Genomic DNA, 20,484 nt, shown 5'->3' with positions numbered 1-20,484 from the left:
TTTTGACAGCTGTTTGACGCGTTTAGACAACTGTTTTGCACGTTTTGTTTGCTTTTTTTTTGAGTAAGACACGTGTCCCCTATTTAGTGGTTAGGTATAACATGTAAAGTTTTTAAATTTTTAAGTGCTAGTGTAATAAATGAGTTTAGTTAGCATTTTTGTAAACTTTGTTAATTTTTTGTATAGTTTTGTAATCTTCTCTTGAATTTTTTTGACAAAACTCACAAATGTAGGTTTAAGCCCATTTTGATTCTCGGTCAAAAAATCTATATTAAAATCATGCAAGGAAAATGTTGAATTACTTTGTGGACGTGCATGTGAGTTAAAGAAGAAGAGGTTAATTATAACATTCAAGAGGTTGGAAACTTGAAATGCCTTAAATAATTGTAGTTCATGGCAAATGAAGCAAGCTATGTTTTACAATATTTTATAGGTTATGAGAGTGTAAAATGGAAAATGAGAAACACTTTCTTATTTAGAACGACAAAATACTTGGCCAAACCGTCTTAGTTTGAATCTCTATGGCTAAGTATAAACCTCTGATATTACAAACATGAAAAGATTTAAGATGTTATAAAAATATACAAAAGGTTAGATCTTAAAACAAAAAGATGGAATTGTGATATATATTTGTACCAGCTTAGATAGAAGAGTTGCTACTTCCTAATATCAAAGAAAGAAGTAAAATGTGAGGGAAAACTTTCTCCAACGTGCAAAGGAATTTACAAACACACATGAAAAAGTTATGGAGTTAAACTATGAAACCATACACTCTTTTGTTAAAAGAGTCTCTCTCTAAAAAACTCTCTTTCCCTTCTCTCTAAAAACCTCTCATCAAAACCTTGTGCTTGAGGGGGTGGTTTTCCGGTCTCTTGGCCGGAAAACCATCTCCTCCATTTTTTGACTTCTTATTTCTTTACTTTTCTACCCTTTTATTCAATAAATCCTTCCCTTTAGAGCTTTTTTATGGTTGAATTAATTTTTTAGGATGGTTTTTCTAGTTGCATGTCGGATTTTTTGGATTATTTCAAAGATCTTTAGTGTTTGTTGGAGCTTTATTTTCAAACTTTGATGATCCAAGAAGTTTTGATGTGGGTATGGTGTTTGTTTGTTCTATCTTTGTTGGGACTTGTTGAAGATGCGGATGAAGGTAGGGAGCAAGCGAGTTCAAAGGCGAAATCGGACGAGTTCATGGATCTAACCCCGCTCTCTTGAAAAATTCAAGTGCTAGGTTTAGCGGATTCCGGCTTAGATTATGCTTTTTCGATTATTTTTTGCTTGTTTTCTATAAGCTTCATATGTATTTTTGATTGTTTTTGGTTTGCATTTTGAAAGTTCATATGGTTAGATTTTGTTAATATGACTTTCATCAATTTGTAAACTTGATCCTATCTATCTAATTCATAGCTTTGGAAAAAAAAAAACTATGAAACCATACACGTGAAAACAATTTTAAATAAACAACAAAACGGTAGAACGTGGGAAGTTAGAATTAAGGATTTAAAGAAATTAAAGAAGGAAAGCGTGGGAAAAACTCCTACTCGATGCATAAAGATGATAGACGTGAGATATGAAGGCTAAGAGCAACTACAATGGCCTCTTTAAAAGTCCAAACTCTTTATTTTTAAAGAGTCAAACTACAATTTGTTACTTTAATGGACTCTTTATTTATAAAAATAAAAATAAAGAGTCTGTTTGGCTCTCCACATCTAGAGAGCCAAACCAACTCTTTATTTTAAAAGAAAAAATAACGTGCTTTTATCACTCACCACTTTCCTCCTTTTTTTCCTTAATTTTAGAATTAAAAATCATCTCCTTCAATCACTCTGGACGTGCTTAACAAAAAGCAAACTTCATGTTTATCAATTTTTCTCTTACTGTTCATCTTTTTTCCATTTACTAAAATGAATTGGCAAGCTTTTGATGGAATTATAGATATTAATTTCAATCCAATTCCTGATTATTCAACCCAACATTCAAACTCAGAGGATATTTCTATTTTTACTAACAATTCAGAATTTGGATTTTCTATTCCATCTGATACCACCAATTCTAAAAGAGCGCGTAGCGGTAATTTTACTGTACAAGAGGATCTTCACATTGTTTCATCATGGCTTAATATTAGTATTGATGCTTTGCAAGGAAATGAACAAAAGCATAGAACGTATTGGACGCGATTATGGGAGCATTTTCATAAGTATAAAAGTTTTGAATCCGAGCGTACACATCTTTCTTTGATGAATCGGTGGTCAACAATTCAATTAGCTACAAACAAATTTTGTGGATGTTATGCTCAAATCGAATCAAGAAACCAAAGTGGAATCAACGAGCAAGATAAGGTACATAACGTGTTTTATTTTAAAATATGGTTATGACTGTATACTGTTCTTTGGCAAAAAAAATTGTATATACTGTTGATTTCTTTTTCTTTTACCAGATTGCTAATGCAAAGCTTTTGTATCAAGAGTTAAACAAGAACAAATTTCAATATGAACATTGCTGGAATATATTAAGATTTCAGCCAAAATGGTTAGAAGATTGTGAAAAGAAGAAACCAGCGAAAAAAAAGGATAAGATTCATGTCAATACTTCGGCTGCAGAGACTGAAGTGAACTTAGGAGATGACCATATCACAGGTACAAATTTTGTCGATCTAGAGCGACCTCCGGGAAGAAAAGCTGAAAAGGAAAAAAGAAAACAGCGAGAGATGGAAAATAATTCGTCAGATTCATATATCAATATATTACAGGAAATAAGAGAGGAAAAGAAACAATTCAATGAAAAAAAGTTAGATTTATTTGAAAAGGTATATGTTCAAGGACAAGAGAGACTTGCTTATGAGCAAGAAAAGCTTCGATTAGAACAACTAAAAGAGGACGAAAGAATAATGGCTATAGATACAACTGGGATGTCGGAAGTGCTTACAAGTTTTTATGTTCGATGTCAAAGCGAGATCATCGAAAGGAAATCTAGAAATCAGTAAAATTTTAGTGTTTGTATTGAATTCTGATACTTTGTTAGTTGTTTTTCTAGTAATTTTGGAGTGATAATTTTTAAATTTGTGATTGTTTAAGAGATTTCTAATACAATGTTATTTTTCTTTATTTGCAGTTTGTGTTTTCATTGAATTCGTGAATCATAATCTTTTATGATTGGTGATCTTATGTTGTAATATTTTTTTATGTATATATAAATTATGTTATGAGTATGGTTTTTCTTAGGTTTTTAGAATGAATTTTTGAGTTGCACAGTGATAATATTTGTTCAGCAGGTTACTTGAACTTGAAAATTATTAATTAAGATATGTGTAATAGCAATGATGAGATCAAGAGTGTTGCAGGGACTTAAATGCTTCTTTTTAGTTATTCTTTTTAAGTTTTTCAGAATAATATAAAGTTTTTGAACTGCTTTGTTGCTTTCATAATTTCATTTGCTTGGGACTAGATTATTAATACAACTGACTTTTATTCTAGGATATTTTTTGGATTTGGCCTGTAGAATTTTAGAAGTAATATTATGTCTACAAATTTTGCTAATCTTTCAATCTTAACTAATTTAGGTGTAAGACTAGCAGGTGAGTGTAGAATATGGTTGTTCTGTTGATTCGCTTGAGCTTACGAGTTTCTTATAAGAGAAGCTGTATTAGAATTTGATCATGATTGTCGATGTGATACTGAAGTTATATTAGCAAGTGCTTGTGCTTCCCATGTCGGAGTTAGGTGATGGGCTCTTACGGCTTTGACAAAATCAGTCTCTATTTGCTCATGAGCTGCATTCTAGCAATTTTCAACTTTTCTAAAATTGATTCTGCGATTCCACTTTTATGGAAGAGGCAGTTTGCTTTTGATTTTAGGAAATTAAATAAATGATAGTTAACAAAATTCAACAGCCTCCCAATTGATTATCAACTCTGTACTATATAGCATAAAAACGAAGAACGTAAATGACCAAACAATAGGATTCTAGTGCAAAAGTAAGAAATAATGAAGGCATCTGCAATTCTATAGCTTTACTTCATGTGCCCTGCATCTAATAAAAATTCTAAAAAATACTTTGATTTGGCATAGTTTTGAAAATCATCTAGCTTTACTTCATGTGCCCTGCATCTAATAAAAATTCTAAAAAATACTTTGATTTGGCATAGTTTTGAAAATCATCTGATATAAAAGAGATGCATAAACAAATGTGGAAAAACCAGTTAATGCACTAGCTGCAATAAAACTATATAGTAAGACTTTAAGGATATAAATGAAAGCTCAATTAGATCAAAGGAAATTAACATTAGTAACAAGCATATTGAGCTAAAAGTCATGAGGATGATATTCTAGCTTAGCAACAACAATGTCAAAAAGAAAAATTAATAAAGTTTTCAATTACTGAAATAACAACCTATGTTTAACATTTTAGAATTAAATTTCACTATTGATTCTCGGTCCATTCAGAAATGACCAGCTCTCCGTAGTCGAATTATACCATCGCTATAACGCTGAATAAGGCGTTTCCATCTACATTCCAGCTCAAACATGAAATGTTCTGCAAAATTACGGGAAAAAAAGATATCAATACATTTCTTAAAGACAACAAGCTGTCAAATGCTTAAACTAAGAACAGATGAAACTAACTCAATTATTCATTAAAAACACATTTATGATTAATACTTATGAATTCATTTTACACGATTTGTATGCTACTTTCTCCAATCATGCCATGCTTAAACATATAAGTTCTATTTTTGTTTTGTGAATTGATTTGTGGCGTTGTCCAAAGTCTTAAACAACCACAATCTAACAAAGTGGTCATATGATGTGCACTCACATGCACATATGCCGTGCTTCATTTGGTTTTGCCAATTGAATAATAGAAAAATAATTCTTTGGTTCTGTTGACATATTTTACTAAATCTTGTAGTATCAAACACTTCCTTTAATGAATTATGATAATCATTATCGTGTGAGAGAAAACTCTATGAAAACAACATAACTGGGTCAAAATTAATATGTATTACTTAAAATAATAAAATTAATAACTTAACAGATTACTACTTATTTATAAAATATAAAAACAAGTTTTAAACATACTTACTTGCAAGTTCCACGTCCAACGAATTATCTAAAAATACTGCTCTTTAATTATGACATCCATGTTTGTTCCAAATGTGCTCTATTAAATCTTGTTGTAGTTGAAAGTGGGTATCTTTATCCCTAATCCGACGATGACATTGAACAAAATCCAAAAGCTCTGCTGAACGCTCTTGCGAGACTGATATATTCGGAATGGCATCAAAAGCATCATAATTATAATCTGGATTTTTCATATGCCTTTCATCTTCAACAATCATATTATGTAATATAATGCAAGATTTCATAATGTTTTTGAGAGTTTCACGGTGCCAAAAACGAGCTGGTCCACGAACGATGGAAAATCGTGCTTGTAACACTCCAAATGCTCGTTCAACGTCTTTTCTTGCCGACTCTTGGGCTGCAGCAAATTGTTTGTGCTTATTAGTTTGTGGCGATGGAATAGTCTTCACAAATGTAGACCATGAAGGGTATATACCATCAGCGAGATAATACCCCATTTTATATTCATGACCATTGATCGAATAGTTAGCCGGGGGGGCTCGGCCTTCGGCAAGTTCTGTGAATAAGAAAGATCGCTCCAAAACATTAATATCATTATGTGATCCAGGGAGTCCAAAAAACGCATGCCATATCCAAAGATCATATGAAGCGATAGCTTCGAGAACTAGCGTTGGTTCACGGACATGACCAACATACATCCCTTTCCAAGCAACTGGGCAGTTTTTCCATTTCCAATGCATACAATCAATACTTCCTAACATTCCAGGAAACCCACGACTATCGCCTTCTTGTAACAATCTATCTGTATCAATTTTCGTAGGTGATCTCATGTACTGTTCTGAAAAAATTAAAACTATTGCCTCCACAAATTTTTTAAGACTTTCAATTGCTGTGCTTTCACCAATTCTAACATATTCGTCAACATAATCAGCTGCAACTCCATAAGCAAGCATTCTTACTGCAGCATTAATTTTTTGGAGAGAAGACAAACCCAAAAATCCAGCAGCATCTCTTTTTTGAACAAAATATGGGTCATAAGACTCTACAGCAGATTGTATACGAAGAAAAAGAGATTGACTCATTCGAAATCTCCTCCGAAATAAACTAGGAGAATAAACAAGATTTTCCCCAAAATAATCATGATAAAGCTTGTAATGGCCCTGCAATCTGTTACACCATATATAGGTACGACCAAAAACTGACGTGCGGCATATTGACGTTCTTTTATATCTATTGACTGACTCTCCTATACTAGATATTGTCATTTCTAAATCATCGTCGGAATCAGAATCATCAAAAATAATATTAATTAAACTTGAAGAGAGCATGTTTTATCAATTGAAATGAATTCTTAAGGCCTCAAATATCACACGAGTTTCTCTCTACCTTTTTATTGTCATGTCCTCCTTGATTCTTCTATTTATTGCAATTGATATGTAATTAAATTGCAGGAATAGGATTACCTTTAAAAAACATCAAAGCGGAAGAGCATCAGCTACTGCTCTATATCACGTCTTTTCTTGATGAGAGGCATGTGATGGTGATAATCACTTTGTTGTTGTTTATTTTTATCAGTTTTGTAATAAAAAAATTCAATTTATTTTCAATGTTTGAATGGTGAAAATATTAGCTATGGCTGTGTGTTCAGTTTTAATGATAAGAAGCAATGGAGGAAAGTCAAAAATGATAACGTAGAGTTAAAAGAAGAGGGAAACTGAAAATAAAAAAAGAGGGAAAATCAAATAAATGTAAAAGTGAATAAATTTAAAGAGTCCAGTAAATGGGGTTTAAATTTTTGCTCTCTATATTTAAAGATGCTCTTTATTTATTTAAAGATGCTCTCTAAAATAGAGAGCATTGTTGGAGTTGCTCTAAGAACGTGGTCTGAGTCTTGTGGAAGTTTGAAAACAGTTGAAAACATGTTGTACAACGTGGGTAACTTTATCAAGAGGTTGGGATTGCTATCAAGAAATTCTGAGAAAACCGCAAGCACCTTGAAAAACTTTTAATTGCCTCCATAACCAATATAAATAGAAGACAATTTCCTTATTTGCGGCCCTGATCAAACATCCAAAAAACACGTCCACAGGCAAAAATACACGCAAATATTTGTTACTTTCATTTTATCAATTTGTAAACACATTAAAAATTTAATTCAAACTATTTGCATTATTTTCTTTCAAGTTTACTTAGCAAACTTTTGAAGTACTTGTTATAAGGTCAATCAAGCCCCCAATTGCTTGTTACGAAGTCAAGTTCTACACAAATTTGAAATCCATTCCTTGCACGCCTGCAATTTACACACACTTGCTACAGTTTCTTGCTAAAATTGTAAACTACCTGACAATTAAACTATATTTTTTAATTATTGAATTATTCTTTATTTTTAGAATAACTGATCATTTATATATTTCAACAATAAAATTAATTACTCGTTATATTCGAAATAATATAATTTTAAATTAGATTTTAAAAGTTGAAGATACGTCGCTAAACAAAAAGTATAAATACGCTCTTAAACTTTTTGGATGAATATATATATCTTTAAATTTTAACTCGGTGTAACTTGATATTTAAAATTACAAAATCGGTGCCAATCAAATAGTCAGACTATCTCAATTTATTTTTCGTTAAAAAAGGGTTTTTTTCACCGGTTTTATAAATTTAGAGGCCGAATTGAACAAAATTAGAGTTAAAAAGCAATATACATTCTTTCATCAAAAGTTGAAGAGCGTATCTGCACATTATGCCACAAGGCGCCAAGTAATTAAAGACTCCATATACCTATGTTTTATCCATTTCCAGTTCTTCTTCAGCAAAACCAAACCCCCACAGTTTATCTCCACACACAAATTAATTTTTCTTCTTATTCTTCATTGTAAATTTTCTAATTCATTCTTATAATTTTTTCATAAAGAGCTCAAACACAACCTTTTAATATTTATAATCCTAACTTTTAAATGACTAAACTTTTTATTTCAATCTTCTTAATTGGTGATCACCACCACCACCGCCGCCGCCGCTAAGCTCCGTTCTGCAACAGCTTTAAGAAGGTTGACCATGGAAGTGTCAGAAGTTCTTCCTAGGGCCCACTTTCATTTACCTCGCACACTCAATTCCCTTCTTGCCCCTGACAGGTTTCTTTATCCTTTTGTTGCAATGCATTTTTTTTACTTGTAATTGAATTGGATTGTTGAATTTTTGGAGTTTTATTGAGTTTTAATGACTGTTGCTTATGTGGGTTACTTCAAAGTTTTATGTTCTATGTATGTGTTGAAATGAATTAGAGTCTGGTAGTGGCATGTCGATTTAGAAAATAGGGTTGAAGAATAGCATCAAATGTAGAATAGGAAGCTGTTGGAGTTGTTGCTGATGGGGAATAGTGTTGGTGTGCTTTCGACATAGACATTTTCTATGCTTTTGATTAGCATTTCATTAGCTTTAGGTCGGGGAATGTAAGAAAGTTTCTAATGTTGCCATTGGGTATTGGTTGTGTTTGAAATGCTTTCTTTCATAAACTTTCTAGTAAGAGCTGATTATGCCTGAAATATTTCGGTGTAAAGACTAATGTATTTCAAATTCTAATTGTCAAAAAAAAAATTGTATTTCAAATTTTGTCCTAAATGAATTTTTTGTTTAATTGTTTACTACTTTAGAGGCTGCTCTCTCCCCATAAAACATCATTTTCTCTAAAATTTCTATTGAATCTACTTCTGTAATAGGTACACTTGCCGTGATGTTTCTGTCAGAAATGTGTGCAGATTTGCGCTTTCTGTAGGAACCTGTTGCTCCCTAATGAGTCCTGTAATGTCCGTGAAGAAAGGTGATTTCAGGGAATTCTCACTTAATAAAACTTTAATGCTTGTAATTTTTGGCTCCTTATTCATTGCATTGCATTGCATGGAAGTATTACTTGTCGGGACACAATTCATGTGCTGCATTTATTGAAATTAAATGCGACTATCTCTGTATGTACTGAATATAAAGTGTACAGTTGGAGATGTGAAATGGACTGTCTGAAAAAGAACAGTATATCCTGAATTTGTCTTTCATTGCAACTTGTTAGACATATGTATAAAATTTCGTCCTCGACACAACTATGGTCTACCTAACGTGAAATCATTTTCCAGTCTTTTTTAACATCTACATTTGAGAGGAAATCTCCCAACATTTTTCTTATTGTGTAATGGATGAGCATAGTTTTCTAAATATGTATTGTTGTTTGGCAAAATCCTTTCAGGAAGTTCTTTCTCATAGTGTAGAGTGGCTGATGGATCTTGTGCACATTCTGATTTCTCAGGTCATTCAGTCACTACTTCAAAGGAATTGTGCTCGGTTGTTTGGACCATAGAAGCTGATTTAGAAGTTGGTCAGCTTCTCTATGTTACCGGAGAACCTCTCTCATTAGGTGTTTGGCAGCCGAATATGGCTCTCCCAATGTCTCGTACCGAACATGAAAATCTGTGGGAAACAGAAGTCATGGTAATTTTTCATAGATGTGATGTTTATACTAGAATGTATGTAAATGACAATTCAAGAAGCATGAGATATATTCTGAAAGCTACTAACTTTATTCTAGAAGTTCGAATATGAGTAGTGATATTTCTGGTTCATGAGTACCTAATATATGTAGGACCTGGATACAGTATCATTCTAAAAGTAATCCAGGTGCAGACTTGCAGAACTGAATGTCAAAGAGGCCGTAAATGTTCTCCACTTAATTGGTGTTTTGTTTATTTGTTTTCCCCTTGATAAACAATAAAATCAAATTCTTTTAAATTCTTACTATGTGCTTATTCCTCCCCTTTTTTTTTTATAAATGGCATTCCCTTCATCCATTCCTCCCCCTTCCTCTATCTGTTTCTCACCCACCCACACACACACTTATGCACTCACTTATGCACTCACTTATGCACTCCAACATAAGCAACTATGTGCATGCTCAAAGCTATACAATACTAGGGAGGGGACTAACACCTTCTTACATGCTGATAACAATCATAAATCTTATATCAAAATATTGGTTTGTTGTCTGCATGGTTGTTGAGTTCTCATTCTTTGGTATTAGGTCCACGAATGATTGATATATTTTTTCTTTGTAATTTTGATATGTGTTCAATGTCAAATCATCATAATCATTTGTTCTGCTTTGTAGATTCCTTCAGGTGTCAACCTTAAGTATAATTATTTCATCAAAGACGAAAGACAGCCTTCAGGTGACCTCATCTGGAGACCAGGCCCTGAATTTTCTTTATCCATTCCTCTAGATGTCAAGCAAGATAGAAAAATTATGGTAAAAGATTCATGGTTGAAGTATAACATTAAAAGATATCCACCTGAGGTATGGGATTCATGGATAGGGGAGATGGATGTACCAGTGCAACCTTTAATTTCTGCTGAAACCAGAGGTAATATCCCCATCTTGGCATTCTTTTATATGGAGCTTCCTCCCTTAAATTGTTTCTGAACACTCAAATGCTTCCAGTGCTTTGACAGATGAGCATCAGATTGTGACCAACTTTGATGTTAATTTAGAAAAACCCAAGGAGTTCCTGAATAATCTCAAATCTGATGACGAATCGTATGTTAGCAATAAGCACATAAGTGGTGCTAAAGACAGCAGACAAAACTTGGTTTTCTCTGAACGAGACCAGCCTCTTGAAGAGCCGTGGTTACTCGAACGGTCGATCATCCTTCTTGTCACCAAAGATGAGATCATGCCAGATAAATTAGAAAGCAATGACACTGCAGACAATAATGCAATGCAATATGACGACGGTAGGCAACATCTTCAAGTTAAAGATATGTTGTCATCTGATAATGGTACTAATCTCATTTTGAAGGATGATTCTGTTTCTACTATCATATTGATTAATTCTTCAATATGTACCATGCAAAGGATTGCTGTATTGGAAGAGGAGAAATTGGTCGAGTTATTACTGGAACCAGTTAAAACAAATGTCCAGTCTGATAGTGTGTATCTTGGGGTGGTTACAAAATTTGTACCCCATATGGGGGGTGCATTTGTAAATATTGGGCATTCCAGACCTTCTCTAATGGACATAAAGCAAAACAGGGAGCCATTCATATTTCCACCCTTTAATCAGAAGACAAAGAAAGGTAAGGTCATTGGATCTGGGCTTGAATCTTCTGAAGAGCATCAAGATGTTGAAGACATTAATGATGTTGCAGAGTTCATCTCCCCAAAAGGTTTGATACCATTTCTACAGGATGACCATGAGGAGCATGACGCTGATGAAGATTTTGATATTTCAGATGTCAAGGATAACGTAAATGGCAGCATCGTTGATTATGGTCAAGCAAACACAAACATTGTGCACCTTTTGGGCGGAGTGGAACAGCATTTAGAAGGTGAAGTTAAGAACAGGCTTGTTCCTTTGGAAACAGAAGGATCAAATGGTTCTCTAATTTCTCACCCAGAAGACAGGAAGGATTCTGATCACAGAGCTTATGAAAATAAGTGGATTCAAGTCCGTAAAGGCACCAAAATTGTTGTACAAGTTGTCAAAGAGGGATTGGGTACAAAAGGTCCTACTCTGACTGCTTATCCAAAATTGAGAAGCAGATTCTGGGTATATTTTGCCAAGCGGCGCATACCCTATTATTGTAAAAATTTATTTTTCCAAATATTTTTATTTTTTAACTCATTAGACCGTTTGTCTGAAGCACTTTGCTGGCTTACAGGTATTGCATGCAAGATGTGATAGAATCGGAATCTCCAAAAAAATTTTGGGCATTGAGCGCACGCGACTAAGAGTAATAGCTAAAACTTTGCAGCCTGCTGGTTTTGGTCTCACTGCAAGGACTGTTGCTTCTGGTCAATGTTTAGAGGAATTGCAGAAGGACTTGGAAGGTTTACTTTCGACTTGGAAAAATATATTGGAACATGCAAAATCTGCTGCTCTTGCAGCGGATGAAGGGATAGAAGGGGCCATTCCTGTTATACTTCATAGGGCAATGGGTCAAACTCTCTCAGTTGTTCAGGATTATTTTAATGAAAAGGTGATTTTCTTGTTTATTTAAATTTCCACACTTGCATTAATTTATCTTCTCTTTGATGGTTTATCATTGATCAAATTTTCAGATGATCACAAAGTTCTTCAATTCCTGACTTGTTGTTTATTATAATTTCCCAGGTTAAGAAAATGGTGGTTGACTCCCCAAGGACATATCATGAGGTATGCTGACAGAATCTTATTACTGATTGAAGAATGCATATGTATGCTGAGATGAACAAGACGATTTGCCTGTTTCTAGTTCCATGGTTTGTATGATTGCTTTCCAATTGAGGATGAGCTGGGGCAGCGGGCCAATTTTGTATAGCTACATGTCTGCGCAGGGAGTTAGTGGACATGTGGTGTGAAACTGCTGGTAGAATTAAATTGAACAGAGGGATCCCTTTAACACATGCATGCTTACTTTTGGGTCTCTATAGTGGGTCTGTGGGGTCTTTGGCATGCATGCTTACTGTTAAATGTATGAAAGAAGAAACTTTTTCTGTGCTTATAATCAGATGCAATTTTTAATTTTTTCAATCTTCATTTTGTCATTTTTCTTGTAGGCAAGTTGCTATATTTAGAGAAGTGTAGTAAATAATGTCTAGAATGGTCAGAAAAGTTCAAGTTGTTACACACAACTTCAAATTACTTGGATATATGTATCGTTTGAGCAGTCCTCTTATTGTGCAAGCACAACACATTAATATTCTGACTGTCCTTTATCATCTTAATTCCTGGAGTGCAACTGTGAACTGTGCTACAATAGTCATCTTTTAAGATTTGAATGTTTATTCATACCAAATTTAACTTTTTCATAAACTATGAAAATCAACTGACATTTCCTCCTCTCTTCTTTTTCCCTCTTGTTAGGTTACAAATTACCTTCAGGAAATAGCTCCTGATCTTTGTGATCGAGTGGAGTTGTATGATAGAAAAGTTCCTCTTTTTGATGATTTCAAAATTGAAGACGAGATCAACAATATTATTAGCAAAAGGTAAGGACTAAATGGTATCACAGTTTGTGTATGTCACTCTTAAGATGTTATTGCCTCCCATATAACTTGTGTTCTCAGATCTAGTTGAGTTAAATTTCATAAATGGTGTACATACAAAACCTTTAGCATGACGACTCAAGAAAAATCAGAAGTATTGTATTGAACGACTAAATGGAACTACCCTCCGATCTTAGATTATATTTTGCGGACTTATGCCACTTTAAAGCTCCTTCAATAGCTATATACTAATCCTAATCAATGGAGCAACTATTAACCCTACATGTTCTGGTTCTTATACAGGCCCTTACCACCACCCATTCTCATAATTATGTTCATGCCATAATCATGCATTGACGATTTCGAAATTTGGATATGTTAACTGGATCCTTACATTGCTTGCCATTTGAACAAACAAGTTACCCTCTAAAATGCGTCATCCATAATTTTTTAATTTATAATTTTGACATGTATCTACTCTCTGGTTAATGTTAATCTTTTTCCTTTCAGGGTTCAACTCCCTAAAGGAGGCTCTTTGGTGATTGAGCAAACAGAAGCGCTAGTCTCAATTGATGTGAATGGGGGACACGTAATGTTTGGTCAAGGGACTTCACAAGAGAAAGCTATTCTAGACGTAAATCTGGAAGCTGCAAAACAAGTATGTTGGCTATCCACTCCTCTCATTACTCTGAATGAACATTTAAAGTTATATTTTTCAGTTATGCCAATGTGGTTGTGCAATAATCTTTATGACTCTTGTGGTTTGCGTTCAATTTTTTATAGGCCAAACCCATATAAAGGTCCCTGTACTTTACACTTTTTTTTCTGTAGGTCCTTATACTTCATTTTTGTATTATCTGGTCCCTCTACTTACCTATTTTTGATTTTCAGGTCCTTTGTGAGTTTTTTCCAGTCCCTCTACTTACAATTTTTGTTTCCTTCAGTCCCTCTACTTACAATTTTTGTTTCCTCCAGCCACACAAAAGGACCGGAAAATACTCATAAAGGACATGAAAATCAAAAATAGGTAAGTAGAGGGACCAAATAATACAAAAATTAAGTGTAAGGACCTACAGAAAAAAATGTGTAAAGTACAGGGACCTCTATATGGATTAAGCCTTTTTTAAAACCAATTCAACCATTGTTAGTAAGTGTTAAAGTGGGAAATCCCACATTGGTTGTGTGTGTGAGTGGACATGTGTTTATATATTGGTTGGGCACCTCCACTTAATACCAATTGGTTTTAAGATGGAATCTAACATGGTATCAGAGCCTTGTCCATTCACACAATTTGAGTTTGGCCCGGCCCACGTGAGATTTACGTGAGGGGGGACTTTGTTGCTCGGCCCGTACACGCTACGCGTGAGGGGGAGTGTTAAAGTGGGAAATCCCACATTGGTTGTGTGTGTGAGTGGACATGTGTTTATATATTGGTTGGGCACCTCCACTTAATACCAATTGGAGATTCCTAATAGCTGTTTATTTTATCAATATCTTTCCTATGGGTCAGTTTCTCATATCAGTTGATCTTGTGGATTATGGTTCCTCTGTATTGGCCTTTGGGTGTCATTGTAAATGGCATTGTCAACAGGAGCAGCAAAATCTTTTAGGGCCAGAATCCAAGTCTATTTTAATAAGTTTTTCAAAATCCCATATGGACATTGTTAATCAAGCCTACCCTTCTTAGACTCCTAGCAGACTAGTACTTATAAAGAGAATCACAGTTCAATAAATTAGAGAAGTGAACACTGGACAGCATCATGAATAATGGAGGAACTTATTACCAAAAGTAAGAAATTCAATTTTTTTCCTGTAGAATTGGAAGGAGTCAAATTATGTTGGTTTTGAATATGTCTATGTCATGTACTTGAGCATGAGATATGAAAATGAAACTTGTACATTTAAATTTAAGTGGGGAATTTACGATTTTTCGGAGGATGGGTGAGGCCTACACCTGGAAATATACTCTCATGAAATATTCATACCAGAATCCTAGTTGATCATAGTTAACTGGCAATATATTCTATCTGGATGAAGAATAGGATAATGCTTTTGAATTTACTAAAGTTTTTCATTCTATAAGATTATTCTGTTGGCAGATTGCAAGGGAATTACGGCTGAGGGATATTGGTGGTATTATTGTGGTGGACTTCATAGATATGGTAGATGATTGTAAGTTAAGCTCTTTCTCTCCTTTTTTCTTTTTATGTTGTATGCAAGGCATGAGTATACATATCTGGATCTGATTTCCTGTACATCTGACAGGAAATAGATTGAGTAGGCTCTTTTGCTTGATCAATTTGTAGGTTTTCTTAGGATCAGCAGCTTGAGATTCGCTTCCATATATAATTCCAAGCCTAGCACTACTATTTTTGACTAAAAACTATAGTTTGTATTCCTTTTTTACATTAGTTTATGAACTACTGCATTCTGCTAGAGGACTCCGACATAGATGATCATGGTAATTTCAACAGTTTTCCTGCATGGATAAAGATTAAAGAGAATAGCTGATCATAGAGGGGAACTATATATGTTAAATTTGCAGCTTCTCTAATAAAGACAAGCTTTTTAAATTGCATCGGCAGTTTGTACTAACCTTGGTTTTGCCCAGTTTCTTGTCTTAGTAACAATTTAAGAATATAGGCATCCCCCTCAAGTAAAGAGAATGAGTTTTCTTTAAAATGCTTGTTCTTTTTCTTTTCCGAAAAGGTTCAAGACATTCAAATGCCTCAAAAGCTTGCTACAGTAAGATAACAGACTAGGTAGAGTTGATAAGATTTTTTTCTTCAATTAGTCTCCTTGGACATGGATACTAGAAAACTAAAGTGAGTTGCTTTGGTACGGTTTTGGGGGAAAAGATTCTTCTCTCTTCCTTCAAATTGATCACCGGATATTATTTAAAGTGGAGATCTTTCTTTTCTGTAATTCTTTTGCTGCTATGTTTCAGCAAATAAGAGATTAGTTTATGAAGAGATGAAGAAAGCTGTAGAGAGAGACCGATCAACAGTTAGAGTTTCCGAATTGTCGAAACACGGTCTTATGGAAATTACTAGAAAGAGGGTATGTTGCTATCTTGGAATTATATTCTCTAATATCTAATATTCCTTTATTTTGCCACGAGGCCTGATGATGAAAAATGCTGAATTAACTAATCAAGTCAACTTAAAATGAAAGCATAGTGTAAAAAGATTTTTGTTTATTTAATTTCATAATGTTTGGCTTAGTGCTAGACTGGTTCAACTGACAGTAACTTGTTTATCTAACGATGGACCGATGTTGAACAGGTTAGACCCAGTGTTACTTTTATGATTAGCGAACCTTGCACTTGTTGTCATGCTACTGGGAGAGTTGAAGCTTTAGAGACCTCCTTTTCGAAGATTGAGCAAGAAATTTGCCGTTCGCTTGTAAGTACCGCATAAATCCTATTTCTCTTAGAATTTGAATCATTCCCTGATGGTGAAGATACCATAGAATTTAAGTCATTCCCTTATGGTGAAGGGACCACCTGATTCCTAGTATTGGCCTGTGTTCATGATCTCATGAATAAGGGTGTGCATTCGGTTCAAACTGAATTGAAATTTTAGTTTTTCATAATTGCGCCGAACGAAATTTACGAGAATCTAAAATATTTCAAACCAAACCAAACCAAACTAGTTGGTTTGGTTGATTTGGTTAATTAGTCTTTACCTCCAAAACTGAACAAAACTAAAAAAATTTCTATAATGTCAAACCGAACCGAGTTTTTTGGTTTGTTTTGCATATCCCTACCCGTGCAAAGCTATTGGCAGCATCAGCTCCATAGTTCATTATTGGAGCTTGTCCAGGGTTGATCCATTCGTGACACGAACACGTTTAATCTCAAACCTAACCTGTTTTTAATTTCCGTGTCAAGATGAATCGTGTTTCCATGTCATGATCCATTTTGACGCCTAAAAGCTGTGATACTAAAAGTTGCAGAGTTGGACGACGCTAATATTTAGAAAGCTACAAATTGGAATTATTTGTGATTCTCTCAATATCTCAATAATTTACTGGTTTCCTTTTTGACTTTGATAGGCAATGATGGACCAGAGGGCAGATCCTGAAGACCCCAAGACTTGGCCAAGATTTCTCTTAAGGGTTGATCACCACATGTGTAATTACTTAACTGCTGGGAAAAGGACCAGACTTGCAATCTTGAGTAGTTCTCTCAAAGTTTGGATTCTAATAAAGGTATAATCTTCCAGAGTCTTTTTTCTAGATCCTTTATTAAAGTTCTACGTGTGTACTGCGTTTAGCAAAAGTTTTTAACTTTTTAGAAAGAAGCATATAAATGCACCAGTTAGTTAGTAAATTATCTATAATAGTTTATGGAATTTACCAACTCAAGGATGGTTGAACTATAGTCCTGCAATGTTCAGATAGTTCAGCCACAAATTTATAGAGCTTGTCCATAACATAATAATTTTGTTATAAATCTTTTTTTTATATATATAGATATGTGGCACATAAACAAAAATGTTGAAATGGGAAACATTCAAATGGGAAGTAGAAAATGGAGAAATGATCTTTTTTACTAGATTAGGTTTATAATATAAAGTTTCGGAGTATCAAAAGTTTTTCAGAAACGGGAACGAAACTCCAAAATGTAGAACTCAACAAGTTTTTGTGCAGCATAAAAGCTTGTCGATAACATGGAAAGTTACAAATAAATTTTGCTTGCAATATTCTGTTTAATTATCTTGTAATCTGGCTAAACATTGATCGGTAAAGATTTGATCCTCAGGTTGCTAGAGGCTTCACCAGGGGAGCATTTGAGGTGAAACCATTTACAGGCGAGCAAGCAAACGAAAATCTGCATCAAGCCACAATATCATTGCTAAGACAAGCTGAGACGAGAACTATTGATTCAGGCAAAAAAGTAACACTCGTTCCGGTGAAAAAGGGCAAGGCTGGGAGGAAATAAACCTGCCAATTCTGTATCATCATTCTTCCTAGATTCTTTTATATCGTCACTGTAGTTTTCACATTCATGGCGGGCAGGATTTCTGTACCTATTTTGCTGATAGTAGAATCTTGAAACCAGTTAGTGTTGGTGTACTGCTACCGGTCGACCAATTTTGCTATGAGCATTCTTCTTTATGCAATATTAATAATAATGCAGTTTTCGAAGCTCTTTGTTTTGATACAGAATTCTTCGTACAGCATTGCCACAAAAGAGTTGTTGCAAGTAGCAACTGCAATTAGAGGGTGTTTATTCCATCTAGGGCTGAGAAAAACCGAACCAAATCAAAACATCAAACTGAACCGGACTTTGTTGTTTGGTTCAGTTATTTGGTGAAAATGGTTTGGTTCGTTTCTACTTTAGGTAAAGTTTATATTTTTGTTTTGGAATCTGAAAACCGAATAAATAGGACTTAATATAAAATATATAATTTTTTTTTTAAATAATGTACATATATACTGATATTTATATATTTTTTCTTGAACAAAGGGTCAACGCGCCCCCTAAACTTGTGACACAGGGTCATTTAACCAAATTTATACTTTTTTAAGCAATTAACCCCAAAACTCTTCATTTTTGGGTCAAATAACCCATAATAGTATTTTTAAAATGCGTAAAATATAAATCGGAGGTGAGGGATGCAAAAAAGTTTTTAATACTTCCCTAATTGTTGCTATATAATTATCCGAAATACATTTTTTGAAATAAAAATATAAATTATGGTTATTCGACTCAAAAATGAAGAGTTTTGGGGTTAATTGCTCAAAAAAGTATAAATTGGATTCGATGATCCCGTGTCACAAGTTCAGGGAGTGCGTTGACCCTTTATTCTTTTTTTCTTTATATCTAAATTTTGTTGATATATGAATTAATAATTGTTATTTAAATATATATGAAAGTTTATTAGATTGTGATTAATTAATATTTAAATTAATTTTAATATATATATAAAAAAAATTAAAAGTAATCAAATTTGATTTTAACCGAACCGAACCGTATTGAACCAAAATTTTCGGTTCAGTATGGTGCGGTTTTTTGCCTCCAAACTAAAAATTCGATTAGGTTTGGAATGTAAGTATCAACGACAATCTTATTATCCACTTCCACGACAATTTTCCTCGCACCTAAGTCCCATCCCAACTCTAATCCATGTAACACTCCTCTAAGTTCGGCACCAAGGACAGTCCCCATGCCCAGATTAGCATTGAAACTATCTACCGTAGTTGTCCCTTGCAAGACCCCGACCCCCAGCTATAGTCGTTTTCAAAGACAGATTAAACGCTCCTTCCGTATTTATCTTAAACCAATTCAAATCGGGAGAACGCCAGCTGATATGTTTCTGATTCTTGCTACCCTGCACACAATTCACAGAACTCAAACATCAAGCTTCCATAATTTGACTAACCTGTCTCTCAGTTTTGGTCAACGTCTGAACCGCAGAAGCTCACTTATCAGCAAAAATGGATTCATTTCTCTAAATCAAACAACTGCCACTCCTAAAGTAGTAGGATGAACTACTATAATAGAAGTATTAAAAGAAATAAAAGAGTTAACCAAATGAAACACCTAATCAGTTTTATGAACCCGGTGTAAACCTTAGAAAACAATAAAACATACATAAATCATTATACAATCCACGATGCTCGACGACAATCGAGACTCAACTCTTATCTAGCGTGACATAAATGATAAAACATATGCCAAACTAATCAAACATAATCAAACATAAACTTGAGGAAAACTAAACTGATCAACAGACAACTACATACTACTGCGCCTGTAGAGTTTAAAAGCTTAAAACATTACGAAAATTTGAAACGTCGGAAGTACCACGCCAAGATAAAAACACCTGAAAATGTTAAAATCCACAGGTCAGATAAAAATTTGAGTGAGTTAATACAAATATATTTATATATTAAGTAAAACGATAAAATATTTGGAAAAATATTTAATATCATTGTTACGGAGCCAACTGTAGCGCTAAACTTCAAATATCCACAATATCTGAAATCCAAATGATTGTGACTCCCGAGAAATTTATCTACCAGGATGCATCACCAATCGATCCCTTAATCCACAAATCAATTGATAACCAAGGCGCCGTGATACTCGAGAATTTAAACTACCGAGTACATCACCGATTTCACTTAATCCACTAGCTGTGAAGCCCGAGAAATTAATCTACCGAGTACATCACTAGCGCGTAGCCCGAGAACTTAATATATCGACTACTATCACTATAATCATATCCGTCAATATATATATATATATATATATATATATATATATATATATATATATATATATATATATATATATATATATATATATATATAATCAAATCGATTTAACTAGTGCACACGTAGTTCTATTGCCGCAATAGAAAAGCATGTTCCATTGCTCCCATA

The 20,484-nt window shown here is 34.0% G+C and overlaps 3 protein-coding genes and 1 long non-coding RNA gene across 5 annotated transcripts; 2 read left to right on the top strand and 2 right to left on the bottom strand.

Moving 5' to 3' along the window:
• The first annotated feature begins 1,734 nt into the window (after positions 1-1,734).
• On the top strand, positions 1,735-3,041 carry LOC126657634 (glutathione S-transferase T3-like). Its single transcript, XM_050352345.2, has 2 exons — positions 1,735-2,339; positions 2,438-3,041. Exons 1-2 carry the CDS (start codon positions 1,905-1,907, stop codon positions 2,981-2,983), a joined length of 981 nt encoding a protein of 326 aa, XP_050208302.1. The 5' UTR covers positions 1,735-1,904; the 3' UTR covers positions 2,984-3,041.
• A 1,255-nt stretch (positions 3,042-4,296) lies between these two features.
• LOC126656656 (uncharacterized) lies at positions 4,297-6,761 on the bottom strand. The gene is made up of 2 exons (XM_050351266.2): positions 5,083-6,761; positions 4,297-4,533 (listed from the first exon to the last, which is right to left on the bottom strand). Exon 1 carries the CDS (start codon positions 6,407-6,409, stop codon positions 5,126-5,128), a length of 1,284 nt encoding a protein of 427 aa, XP_050207223.1. The 5' UTR covers positions 6,410-6,761; the 3' UTR covers positions 4,297-4,533; positions 5,083-5,125.
• Positions 6,762-7,881: 1,120 nt separating this feature from the next.
• On the top strand, positions 7,882-18,243 carry LOC126656506 (ribonuclease E/G-like protein, chloroplastic). Of its 2 annotated transcripts, XM_050351087.2 has the most exons (14): positions 8,088-8,218; positions 8,804-8,904; positions 9,382-9,563; positions 10,237-10,489; positions 10,578-11,674; positions 11,787-12,104; positions 12,239-12,280; positions 12,971-13,095; positions 13,603-13,750; positions 15,192-15,264; positions 16,040-16,152; positions 16,377-16,496; positions 17,149-17,304; positions 17,858-18,243. In XM_050351087.2, exons 1-14 carry the CDS (start codon positions 8,142-8,144, stop codon positions 18,035-18,037), a joined length of 2,985 nt encoding a protein of 994 aa, XP_050207044.1. In that variant the 5' UTR covers positions 8,088-8,141; the 3' UTR covers positions 18,038-18,243. The 2 variants fall into 2 exon arrangements, with proteins under 2 accessions (XP_055962481.1, XP_050207044.1); XM_056106506.1 differs by lacking the exons at positions 16,040-16,152; positions 17,149-17,304; positions 17,858-18,243 and having other exon boundaries at positions 7,882-8,218; positions 16,377-16,494.
• LOC126656517 (uncharacterized) lies at positions 17,708-20,341 on the bottom strand. Its single transcript, XR_007633252.2, has 2 exons — positions 19,201-20,341; positions 17,708-18,308 (listed from the first exon to the last, which is right to left on the bottom strand). It is a non-coding gene; the product is annotated as an uncharacterized LOC126656517 (long non-coding RNA).
• Positions 20,342-20,484: the final 143 nt, after the last annotated feature.

Source organism: Mercurialis annua, linkage group LG7 (genome assembly GCF_937616625.2).
Source record: "Mercurialis annua linkage group LG7, ddMerAnnu1.2, whole genome shotgun sequence".
In the NCBI taxonomy this organism is placed as follows: domain Eukaryota; kingdom Viridiplantae; phylum Streptophyta; class Magnoliopsida; order Malpighiales; family Euphorbiaceae; genus Mercurialis; species Mercurialis annua.
Note: the sequence above shows the minus strand (reverse complement) of the source record. Positions and strands in the feature narration are given on the sequence as shown.